At 40.3% G+C, this 12,051-nt stretch overlaps 1 protein-coding gene across 6 annotated transcripts in view; it reads right to left on the minus strand.

Annotated features, from left to right (window-relative positions):
* The window catches only part of SPAG17 (sperm associated antigen 17), a 218,826-nt gene that overhangs the window by 61,717 nt on the left and 145,058 nt on the right, over window positions 1–12,051 (minus strand). For all 6 annotated transcript variants that reach the window (XM_081815775.1, XM_081815773.1, XM_081815772.1 and 3 more), the window contains 3 exons: window positions 9,891–10,108; window positions 4,232–4,376; window positions 2,216–2,370 (listed from right to left, as the gene is read on the minus strand). In XM_081815775.1, the coding sequence (XP_081671901.1) occupies window positions 2,216–2,370; window positions 4,232–4,376; window positions 9,891–10,108 (518 nt within the window). The remainder of the gene's footprint in view (window positions 1–2,215; window positions 2,371–4,231; window positions 4,377–9,890; window positions 10,109–12,051) is intronic.

A 12,051-nucleotide genomic window follows, 5' to 3' on the forward strand; every position in this document is an offset into this window, starting at 1 on the left:
ATATAGAAATGACAAAAGTAAACCTGATAAACAGGACGTGCATTTCTTTCTAGGAAGTTAACCTGGAGAAACATCTATGCTGAAGCCTACAGGCTCAACATGGCAAATATAGTGATGACCCACATTTTCTGCTAGAGATTGTTTCTGATTAACCCGATAGCCAGTTAGCAAATAGAATTCTCATTTTACATTCTCATATTTTATATATACTGCTCAAAGTTTACTATAAAATTTTCCTCTTCCAACTGATTTCACATACCGAGTAGAGGATATAACCACATTCCATTATTATAAGGTGTTTGTTTATGGTATTGCTAACAAAGACAAGGACTCTTGAAGTCCTCCTCCAAAGTATTCTTATAAATGCTTATTACATTTCTGTATCTTCCCCAAAGGAACCACTTAGGCTGGATCATACTGGCATAGAAGAATAGTCTGACTACTCTCTTTCAGAAGCCTGTTCCAGCACATACACACACACATACACACACTTTCCCCAGAAAGACAATAGGCCTTCTGGTCTAGGGAAACTGGTTTCAGTTCCTAGAACGAGGGACAGAGGAAGGTTTCCCATGGGGGCTAATAGACCCATATTTATCATCTTGTCTTCCTGAAACCCTCTAGCTGGGTGGATGGTCCCACCCCTACTTGTGACACATTATAGTCATAGAGGATAGCAACTGTTATACCTGCCTCCTATTTGATGTCTTGGTTAATCTTTTTAGTGCTGCTAAGGTACAATGGTAGATAATACCAAGATCTACCTCCTTTTTTTTTTATTACATTGCTTAAAATCCAGCCTCACTCATCATACTGCCCATTGTTCTCATGCTGGTGAGTGATGAAGTGATGACCAACCAATAGGGGATGGGCAGAGGGTATATTTGAATGCCATCTTTCAGTGCTATACAACTACAGAACTATAATAGGTGTTGGTAAATTTATTTGGAGGTTTTTTTTTTTTTTCCAGTTGGGAACTAAGGTCTGTGTGTTTCTCAACCAAGAGTGGTCAACCTTCCAATCCATTCTTGGGCTGTGTTTTGGGAGATTGGGCAAAGCTGGAAGGAACAAGTGGCTACACAATAGTGGCAGACACCGAATGTGTCTTAGTTGGATCTCTTTTCTGTTTATGTCTCTTTCTCCAGTGGCAACTGTCACTGGTTCTAAAATTCCTTTGCCCTCATAGTTGTAACCATTTGAGTTTGGGACTGTGATAAAAACAAGACAAAAAGTGGACTCATCACACAATCTTAGGGGATTCTCATGACATCTGGTAGCACACGTGGTACTGGAATATGCTGCCAATCTGCTGGAAAAAATGGACATTCTGAGTATTGTAGAAGAAAAATTGCACCCCTTAGCCAACTGCCACACTTCACAATCGTGTCTCATTTTCAGCACCTGCCTTGCTCCATAACGGTCTACACTGGAAGAAGAGGGAGTAGGATAACATTATTTGGAGAGATGGGAGGGATAAACTGGCTTTAGCAGCTTTCACAATAACAAATGTTTGTCACTGAGGTCTTTGTCAGTCATCTTCTGGTTTTGTGCTCTCAGTATCCTGTGACATTGTATGTGACATCTTGGCACTTGTGTCTCTTCTCCGGCAAGTGGAAAGATGAGGGCAAATCCTTCCAAGGCTAAAGGGACTACAGGCTGACACGAGGTGGTTGTGATTAATAGGGAAATGTAGGAAGGTACAGGAGTTGCTAACAGTGCTCCCTCCTGAGCCTTCAAGAACAAAGCTTTGCAAGCTGCTCTCCTAGGACCACACAGATCATATGCTCCCTCCCATCCTGTGGGGACTCTTGGTGAAGTGGCAATGGACTAGAGATGGGAAGGACGGGAGAGTGTGAATAAGGACAGAGGTGGCAGGAGGTGAAGCTGGTCGGGTAGGCACAGGACAGATCACATGAGTGCTTCTAACAGTGCCTGCCACCTACCACATAAAAGATCCCCAACAAATACATTCTGGTTTAAAACCTTGATCCCAAAATACCAAAGCATTGTAAGACAAGCAGGACAGTGTTTTTCTGTAATGGACTGTAAAAAGAAGATGAGTAAGTAAAAAGAGATTGAGAAGTGTGTTCTAAGAACATGAGACAAAAGGAACAACAGCTGTACATGGCAGGAATATTCACCGCCCCAGAGGAGTGGGTTTTCTTAGTTGAACGGACACTTCCCTTTGGCACTCCTCATCTCCCCCTAGACCCACCTGGTATGTTCCCTGTGGCTTTGCAATAATAGACGTCCCATCCCCAAAGGTGGCACAGCAGCTACTGTCCTCGCAGTTGGTGATGATAGTGGCGTAGTGTGAGTTTTCTATCCGCACGCACTTCACCTGCCTGGTGACAGTTTGAGGACTTTCAGCTGCAAGCAAATGCAAGGTAAGCATTTGACAGGACGCACACACTGGGAAACACGCCTGCCTGCTGAGTTTGCTCCTGTCTCCTGGCCACCTGGACTAGAAGCTGAGACCAAGTGCTGAGAACTCACTCCACGGGGCTGGTGTGTGGCCTACTCACTGTCAGTGCAGAGTAATTCTTCCAGAATAACTCTTCCTACTTAATTTAGTGTGCTGTTTTGTTCTCACTACTGTTTTTATTTTGAGAAATTGAAAACACCCAGAAGAGCATAACAAATAATTTAACTATTCATATACTCACCAATCAAAATTTACACTTGTTAATAGTTTGCCATATCTGTTTCAACATTCTTAATATGTATATAAGAGAAAAATTACAGGTAAGTTGAAGTTCACTTTTCTCCTTATCTCTGGGTTTATTCCCTTCTCTTGAAGTCTACTTTTATCTTTTCTATAAATATATGAATCAAAATAATGTATCATCTTTTGTGAGCTTTAAATATGCATACATTACATATTACTGTATGTATCCTTCTACACCTACTTTTTTCTACTTGACATCGCTTTGAGACCTTTAGCCATCTTGATATATAGATGTGTGGGTATTTGTGTGTATGTGTGTACTTCATTCCTTTTAACTACTGTATAGTATTCTTTTGTAAAAATATACTGCATTTGGGGCACCTGGGTGGCTCAGTTGGTTAAGCGACTGCCTTCGGCTCAGGTCATGATCCTGGAGTCCCAGGATCGAGTCCCGCATTGGGCTCCCTGCTCGGCAGGGAGTCTGCTTCTCCTTCTGACCCTCCCTCGTCTCATGCTCTCTCTTTCTATCTCATTCTCTCTCTCAAATAAATAAATAAAATCTTTAAAAAAAAAAAGACTCCTGATATAATAAAGTGCATTTCAGGACCATTTAAAAAAAAAAATACTGCATTTTATGTTTCTATTCTGCTGTTGATGGACATCTATTTCCCAGCATTTTGATATCATACTTGGTGTTGCAAGTAGCACCATGAACCTATTTCCTTGTACAAATGGGTAAGAGTGTTGTTAAGAGTGTCTTTCTACATATACCCAGAAGTGGAGTCAGTGCATCATAGGATATGCACATTTTAAACTTATATTTTTAAATTGCCCCCTCCAGTGGCTCTTTTAATTCTCCCTCTAACCAGTGGGATATGAAGGTTGGTCTTTTCCCACTTGCTTGCCAGTTTTGTTGCACTTAATTTGGCAAGGAAGCATTTAATGCATTAAACAAATAAAATCTGGAATTAAAGAAAAGGGAGTCAGGGAATAATTTGCCTTTAAAAATCTTGTTTAAATTTAGGTTAGGAAAGGCATTATGCTTTTAGAGTCTCTGCCCAGGTGTCTGTTAACTAGCATCTGCAGCTTGTTCTTCTCTCACACCGTCTCTCTGATAATGAGAGGCATGTTCCGAATTGAAGGAGGACCTTACTGAGGTCACCTATATGCAAATCAGGTTCCATAAGTATCAACAGAAACAGGTCTGAGAGCTAATGTCCCAGGCAATGAAGTCATGATCATTAACTTTTAGTTGCCACCAATCCACACTATATTTTAGCAGTGAAAATGGAAAAAGGTACTATTACTACCCATCTATATAGTAATAGATAGCCAACTAGATAGCCAACTGGAGCTTTTATCACTCCCACATCTGTTGAGGATAAAAAAAAGTAACAAAAGGGCCACAGAGGCCCTGCTCTAGACTGCACGTGTATTCTTTGGTTGAGAGAGTTCTTCAAAAAATTATTTTTCTTATGTGTGGGTTAAAAAAAAGCAGTGACATTTCTACTCATCTTATTCTAAAGACACAAATATTGTCACATGCTTGAAAAATAAACTTACTTATTTTGTGATCATCTGGAGGAGTAATATGATCTTCATAAACTTGATAAAAGGTTGTGATTCTGGTACCATCAGCATGATCCACTATCCGAGTACCATCTTTTCTTTCCACAATGACCACTCTGTCTTCTCGAGTTGTCATGACCTGAACATACAAAGGCAGAGCACGATCATTTGGTCAGGTGGTTCATCCCAAGTGCGTTTATTTTTATACCTCATTGAATACCATCAAAATCCTGGTTATCCGTTTATAAGCTAAAATTTGATCTCCTCTACTTGGTCAAAGCTTTGCAACAATCCTGGAAGGCAGGCAGTGCTATCCCCATTTTGTAGATGAGGGAATGTAGGTTTAGAGAAGTTAAGAAATTTGCTCAAGTTCACTCAGCAAGCGCCAGGGCTGGTGTTCGACTAAGGCTGTTTGACTTGGAAATTGATGCTCCTCCCGGCATTGTGTATTTGTGAGAAACAAAGTTAACATCAGGACTGGCCTGGCCCCGGTCTGTCTGGGAAAATGATCCCAGGTCCTGCCTCCTTGAAAATTACAGGTGTAAGGTGAGCATGGTCGGCGGAGGCTGCATTGCCTGCCATGCCATCTCAGTCTAATGTCATCAGAACAGAACATGAAAATTGGTGGGGAACAGAGGCTGTGGCTTCTCTGTGTTTCAAGCCGATCCACATGCTCACAGGCTCTTGTCTGTGGCTGCCGGTCGTGCCCCATGTGGGCTGGAGGGGTAAAGGAAGCTGTGCCTGTGGCTTGTTGCTGGGCCTCCCAGTTGGACGAGGGCGCCCCACTGATCACGCTGCATTTGCTGCCTTGTGTCCTTCCCTAAAGCGGAGCAAATACAGGTGCAGATTAAAGCCTGGATGTTTGTTAGTTTGATTATCAATTTTAACCTGTAATGTCTTCTATTCCGGTGGAGAGGGTTACTGTGGAAGATGGATGGAAGGTCTGAGAAGGAAAATAGCTGTTATCATCCAAGGCAGGAAGCCAAAGGGTGGTAACCTGGTCAGCCCCGTATGTCCCAGGTCTGTTCCGATGTGGAGTGCCGGCCATGTGCTGTGAACTGTGACAGGTGCTGAGGGTACGATATGGGATGAGACTAAAGTTTAAGTCCCTATCCTCCAGGAGTTACAGACCATAAGAAAGACACAGATCATATGCTCCCTCCCATCCTGGAAGAAAGACGGTCATTAAGGAAGACCCCAAAGGAGCCCTTGGAGGGATCACCTGGTCAGTGTCTATAGTGAGACTTCTGATGTGGTTTGGCTTCCCCTCAGAGGAAGCAAGGCCAGAGCTTGGTTTGGGTGTGTTGGTGCAGGGGAGCAGCACGGGGGACTCAAAGGACCCCAGGAAGCAGTGAGGAGAAGGGTGGGAGATGAGGCCAGAAGGTGAAGGATCAAATGAGAGAGAGCTTTAAACTGTGATTAAGGACTTCAGCCTTTCTCCCAAGCAGAGCCAAAGCAGGACTAAAGAGTAGCAGTCACAGAAAAAAAATTCACTTAGTTCTGACAAGTGCTTCACTCTGAAAGAACGATCAGTCCCTTACATACAGTAGCTCAATGGTTGACCAGTGAAGCTCTACACCCCCAGTTGTGTGTGTGTGTGTGTGTGTGTGTATGTGTAGATGTGGCAGATACGGAGATGCACGGCCTGTATCTCTCTTCAAGAGAGGACTTCCTCCCCAACTGTGGGGGGCGGGGGCTATCAGCAAACAGCTTCCGGCTCTCAGCTCTTTCCGTGTCTGCCCCAGGTGCAGAGAGATGCTCTGCCTGACTCACAGCTTTCCAGAGTAACTGTGTCCAGTGACTGAGTGAGGCAGGGACGTACCAGTCTGCTTCCTGCTACCAGACTCGGGACGCTGAGGCAGAGCATACTGGCTCCTGAGCCCCTGCCAGTTGGCTGAGGCTTTGTCTGGTCTGTGCCTCAGTTCAGCTTCTCCCTCTGCCCATTTATGCTTCCTTCCCTCCTTCCTTGCACGGATGGTGTCCAACTGGCAAGAACAGTATTGCAAATTATGTAATACGTATTTCAATCATTGAGTATTTTCTAACTTGTACTGTCCTAAGTGTAAGGGACACAGTATTTCACTGAAGAGTCCAAATGGATGTGACAGCAGGTTTGTTAGCTGTGTTTTGATTCAAATATCTGTGGCTATTGGAAGCAGGTGATAATTGACTTCTTATCTCTTTATAGTAGGCAGAAATCACTATATATGAGAGAAATGCATGCTGTCATTATTTTAGGTTCTTATCATTGGAACTCTCAGCCAATGTGTTAAATGAGAAATACTGCTGAAGAACATAGTGGTTGAAGTCAGAATGGCTAAAATTAACAAGTCAGGGAATGACAGATGTTGGCAAGGATGTGGAGAAAGGGGAACCCTCCTACACTGTTGGTGGGAATGCAAGGTGGTGCAGCCAATCTGGAAAACAGTATGGTGGTTCCTCAAAAAGTTGAAAATAGAGCTACCATATGATCCAGCAAATCCACTACTGGGTATTTACCCCAAAGATACAAAAGTAGGGATCCGAAAGGGTACGTGCACCCCGATGTTTATAGCAGCAATGTCCACAATAGCCAAACTGTGGAAAGAGCCAAGATGTCCATCGACAGATGAATGGATAAAGAAGATGTGGTATATATATACAATGGAATATTATGCAGCCATCAAAAAACGAAATCTTGCCATTTGCAACACCGTGGATGGAACTAGAAGGTATTATGCTAAGTGAAATAAGTCAATCAGAGAAAGACAAGTATCATATGATCTCACTGATATGAAGAATTTGAGAAACAAGACAGAGTATCATAAGGGAAGAGAGGAAAAATTAAACAAGACAAAACCAGAGAGGGAGACAAATCATAAGACTCTGAATCTCAGGAAACAAACTGAGGGTTGCTGGAGGGGAGGGGGTGGGAGGGATTGGGTGGCTGTGTGATGGACTTTGGGGAGGGTATGTGCTATGGTGAGCACTGTGAATTGTGTAAGACTGATGAATCACAGACCTGTACCCCTGAAACAAGTAATACATTATATGTTAATAAAAAAATTAAAAAAGAGAGAATATAGTGGTTGAGAGCATGAGCTCTGGAGTAAAGCTACCTGAGTTCAAATCCTAACTTCACAGATGGCTGGGCAACTTAGGCAAGTGGCTTAACTTCTCTGTGCTCTAGTTTCCTCATCTGCAAAATGAAGGCAACACTAGTATCTTCTTCAGGGATGTAATGTGGATTAAGCGAGAAAATGTTGGCAAAGTGATTAACATTCAGTCAGTCATCAAGTCAGCAAGGGTTAATACTAGCTCTTTAGCCAGTAGAGATATTTACTATTATTTAGAATTATTCGAACATTTCAAAACACCACATAACACTGACACTTTCTGGTCACCATATGGTGGGAAAATTATTATTCTCAGTGGTGAGAAGAATACAGTAGCAAGAATATTTACTGAACACCTGATAGTGTTGGATCTGGCATCAACCTTATCAATTGTCTCAGGTATGACTATTATCTCCATTTTGTAAATAAGAAAAACTGGATTAGAAGCTTGTCCAAAGTCACACAACCAGTAGGAGCGTGGCTGGGGTTCAAAACCAGGTCTGTGTCACCACGAGGGCAGTGCCCACACCTCTAATTTAGTGATACTTCATGTCAGGTGTCATGAAGAAACATCCATTTTCAATTTTGTTTTGTACAACCGTGTGATTTCTTGGCCCTTATTTCCCTGGTGGCTAAGCACACGGGATCTGGAATGCAACCTTGGGGTTCACATTCTGACTCTACTACTTGCTATGTGCTTTTGGGAAAATTATTTAACCTTTCTGTTTTTGCCTCATCCGTAAAATGGAAACAACACAAGTCTGTTGTGAGAATAAAAGGAGAAGAGGGCTTGGCAAACAGCAAGCGATCAGTCAATATTATTATTACTGTTGTTTTTATTTATCTGTTAGGTGTCTGATGTTCAACGAATGCTTGAATCCAGGCTCTTGGACATTGGTTCATGCTTCCATAATGGTGATAGGTAATAATTAGGGAAATAGAGAGTTACTAAGAAATATTCATTGCATTTGCATATTATGCTAAATAATCTACATCAGGGGCTGAATGAAAGGGAGTTATTTGAAGTGACCAGAAAACCTTCCTGAGATAATACGTACTTTGAGTCTCACAAAAAATACAACTAGCAGACAAGGTAAGAGATTACAAAATTATTTCAGAAGTAGACTGAAGAAGAAAGGAAAACACGTTTGTTTAGGTAATGTAATTCATCTCAATAGTGAGCAGTCATTTTGCTTTTGACCAGCAGCACATTGTTATAAACAAGGGTAGGAAGTCCCAAGCCCAGATATAAGGCAACTACCCATCATGTCATGGGTACTGCAAAGTTCCACATGAGATGTCAGAGGACTAGCTGAGGAATGGAAAGAGCTCAGTTTTCAGTCACCAACAACTGCTTCTAATTGGGATCCAGCACTTCCTGGATGTGTACTCTTGACTGCATTACTTAACTTGCTGAGGCCCAATTTCCTCACCAGAGTAGTATAATATTCACTGGTGTGGAGACTGAATGAGATAATGTACACAAAACCCCAACCCCCACAGGGCGCCTGGGTGGCTCAGTTTTAGGCGTCTGTCTTCAGCTCAGGTCATATACCAGGGTCCTGGGGTTGGGCTCCCTGCTCGGTGGGAGGACTGCTTCTCCCTCTCCCCCTGCTTGTGTTCCTGCTCTTGCTATCTCTCTCTCTGTCAAATAAATAAGTAAAATCTTAAAAAAAAAAACAAAAACCAACCCCCTAACAGAAGGCCTGCCACATAGAAGGTACTATTGTTCATCCCAGGAGTTTTGATTTCACATAATAAGCCAAACCATTCTTTTCTTTCTTTTTTTTTTTTTGAAGATTTTATTTATTTATTTATTTATTTATTTATTTATTTATATATTTATTTAAGAAAGAGAGGGCACATGAGTAATGGGAGGGGCAGAGGGAGAGAGAGAATCTCAAGTAGACTCTGCATAAGTGCAGAGCCGGACATGGGGCTCAATCTCACGACCCTGAGATTGTGACTTGAGCCAAAACCAAGAGTTAGACGTTTAACTGACGGCACCATCGAGGTGCCCCCAAACCATTATTTTCTATACCACTCATTTGTCACTTATTCTTAGGCTACAAATCTTTTGTCCAGTTGCTCTGTAATGTTGCCAAATTCTTGAATTATTTAATGTAAACATCTCCTTAAATATACTATACATTCTTTGAAGTCATGGATCATGAATAAATTTCTACCACTCATTTCAGTTGCACACAAAGAAATAGGAACAAAGTGTAGCCCCTCAGCTTCTAGAAGATAAGACATACACACAAATATATCCAAGATAAAGAAATATATGACACAATCTTATATGTATTAAATGTGATATAGATATTCATGATCTCTTTCTCATTTCAAAAATTAGTATTTCATGGTACATTTTTCTAGTCAAATAAACCACACAAAGGTTTTGTGTTTGCAAAGATGGATCCATCTGTTCATCCATCCACCCACTATTTACCAAGTAGTTACAAAAAATTAATTATTTGTCAGGTGCTCTTCTAATGTGTTGTTTCAGAACTCTAATGATTTATAAAAATTTTGCAATATACAATAGTTTGCCATACCGTTCCGTTGACAGGATCTGTGGCCTTAAAGGATAATAATGGGGTCATGTCTGTTATTCTTTCTAATCCTTTGGTGCCAATCCGATTTCCTTCAGGTGTGGTTGTAAACCAGGTGCCTACATGATCCTCCACAGGAGTTACTCTTTGAACTGTCTCTGGGTGAGGTTCATGGCTTTCATTCTTATGTGCAATTGATGACTGATTTTTGTGACTTTTTCCTGCAGAAGTTCAAGTAAAATCAAACACAGTATAATTATAATATCAATTATATAGATTATTCATTAAGTTTTAACACACTGTAAGCTACATCAGACACTGTGGCATAGAAATTCTAAGTTGTATTCATCAATTATATTATTTCTCAAGTGGGAAAAATACCTATTCTGTTCAATTTCTGTATAATTTTGGGTATTGCCTATAGCTCCATGGATTCCAGATTTGGGGTTTTGTACCCTAGTTTTTAAAGCTTACCTTTGCTCCGTACCTCAGATTCCTTCTTTTGACTTACTGAACTCTAGCATTTTCCCAGATTTTTAACTCTTCATTCCCCTGATTTTGTCATTTTGTTAGTCTTAGATAGGAGACAGCTTTCTTTAGCTCTGGATCTGGAGAACTTTACCAACCAGGCATATACCTTTGGCCTCTCACTAGGGGAGAGGATTTGTACAATTCAACTACTACATGGATAATCATTTGACGCATCCCTCCTCCCAATCCCCCCCAACACCACCTATTTGGAAAGGAATACAGAACTGAAAAAACCTTATCGAACTCTGTGAATAATACCTCAATCCCTATATCCTGGATAGATTTGCTCCATTTGTATAAATAATGATGAGTGATCTGTAGATGAGATTGGCCAGTGTTATCAAACCTCAATGATGAGGTAAACTCAGACCCAGAAGCAAATTACAAGCAAAGGTAGTGAAGGATTGTTAGCTCTAGGAAGATTCCTCAGATTCAGAGTATGAAATGTGCACCAGAGCATGGATCTTGGCCTAAGATGCAGATTTAACTAATGGGACGAGTCCAATAAGACATATGCAGGAAGCTAAGCTTTACCTTTGCCCAAATTTAATTTGGACTTATTTCTATTTCCAGAGCATTAAAAGAGAACTGATAGACCTAAAGAAATTATTTAGAATGACTCTCAGAGAGTCAAAGTAATAGAAATAATAAAAGAGAGGTAAAAGTCTCTTATATATGCAAAAAATGGAACAGAAACAACATTTAAAGAGGTAATTATTGAGAATTTTCCAGACTAAATGAAAAATACTAATCCATAGATTCAATAATCCCAATTTATTCTCACTTGGATAAATAAAAAGAAATCCACACCTAGCTAAATTGTATTGAAATTATAATAAGAAAAATAAAATATTTTCAAGGCAGTTAGATTATCTTCACGGCAACAACAATTAGACTGAGAGCCAACTTTTCGACAGCAACACTGGAAGCAAGAAGAATCTAAGGAATTTTTGTCAATATGCTGGAGAGGAAACACCTATTAATCCAGAATTCTGTACCCAGTGAAATTATCATCCAAGGGTGGGGACAACATAAAGACATTTTCAGAAAATACCTGTTATACAATAAATGGATTAGAAGTTCTGGTTAAAAGACAAAAATTATCAAATTAAAATTTTAAAATATTCACCTATAAGTTGCTTACAAGAGATATATTTAAACGTAAACCACTGAAAGTAAAATAAAGTATGAAAAAGTTATAATGCAAAGGGATTAAACAATAGCTGGTGTGGCTATAATAATATAAGCAAAATAGACATAAGGGCAAAAAAAAAAAAAAAATCCTAGAACAAAAAGTCACTGCCTACTGATAAGTTAAATTTACCATGAAGATATCTAAATTTGTAAGTTAATAAAATCACATCCTCAAAGTATATAAAGAAAAAACCTTACAGAACTATTAAAAAGATATAATAATTTCAGAAATAAAGATTAAATTATAAGGAGTATAGCACTTGGATAGACTATTTTACCCTTATTTAAACATACTTCTGGACATCCAAATGGCCAACAGACACATGAAAAAGTGCTCAATATCGCTCAGCATCAGGGAAATCCAAATCAAAACCTCAATGAGATACCACCTCACACCAATCAGAATGGCTAGAATTTACAAGTCAGGAAACGACAGATG

This window comes from Leptonychotes weddellii, chromosome 4 (assembly GCF_054177405.1).
Source record: "Leptonychotes weddellii isolate Sample4059 chromosome 4, ASM5417740v2, whole genome shotgun sequence".
In the NCBI taxonomy this organism is placed as follows: domain Eukaryota; kingdom Metazoa; phylum Chordata; class Mammalia; order Carnivora; family Phocidae; genus Leptonychotes; species Leptonychotes weddellii.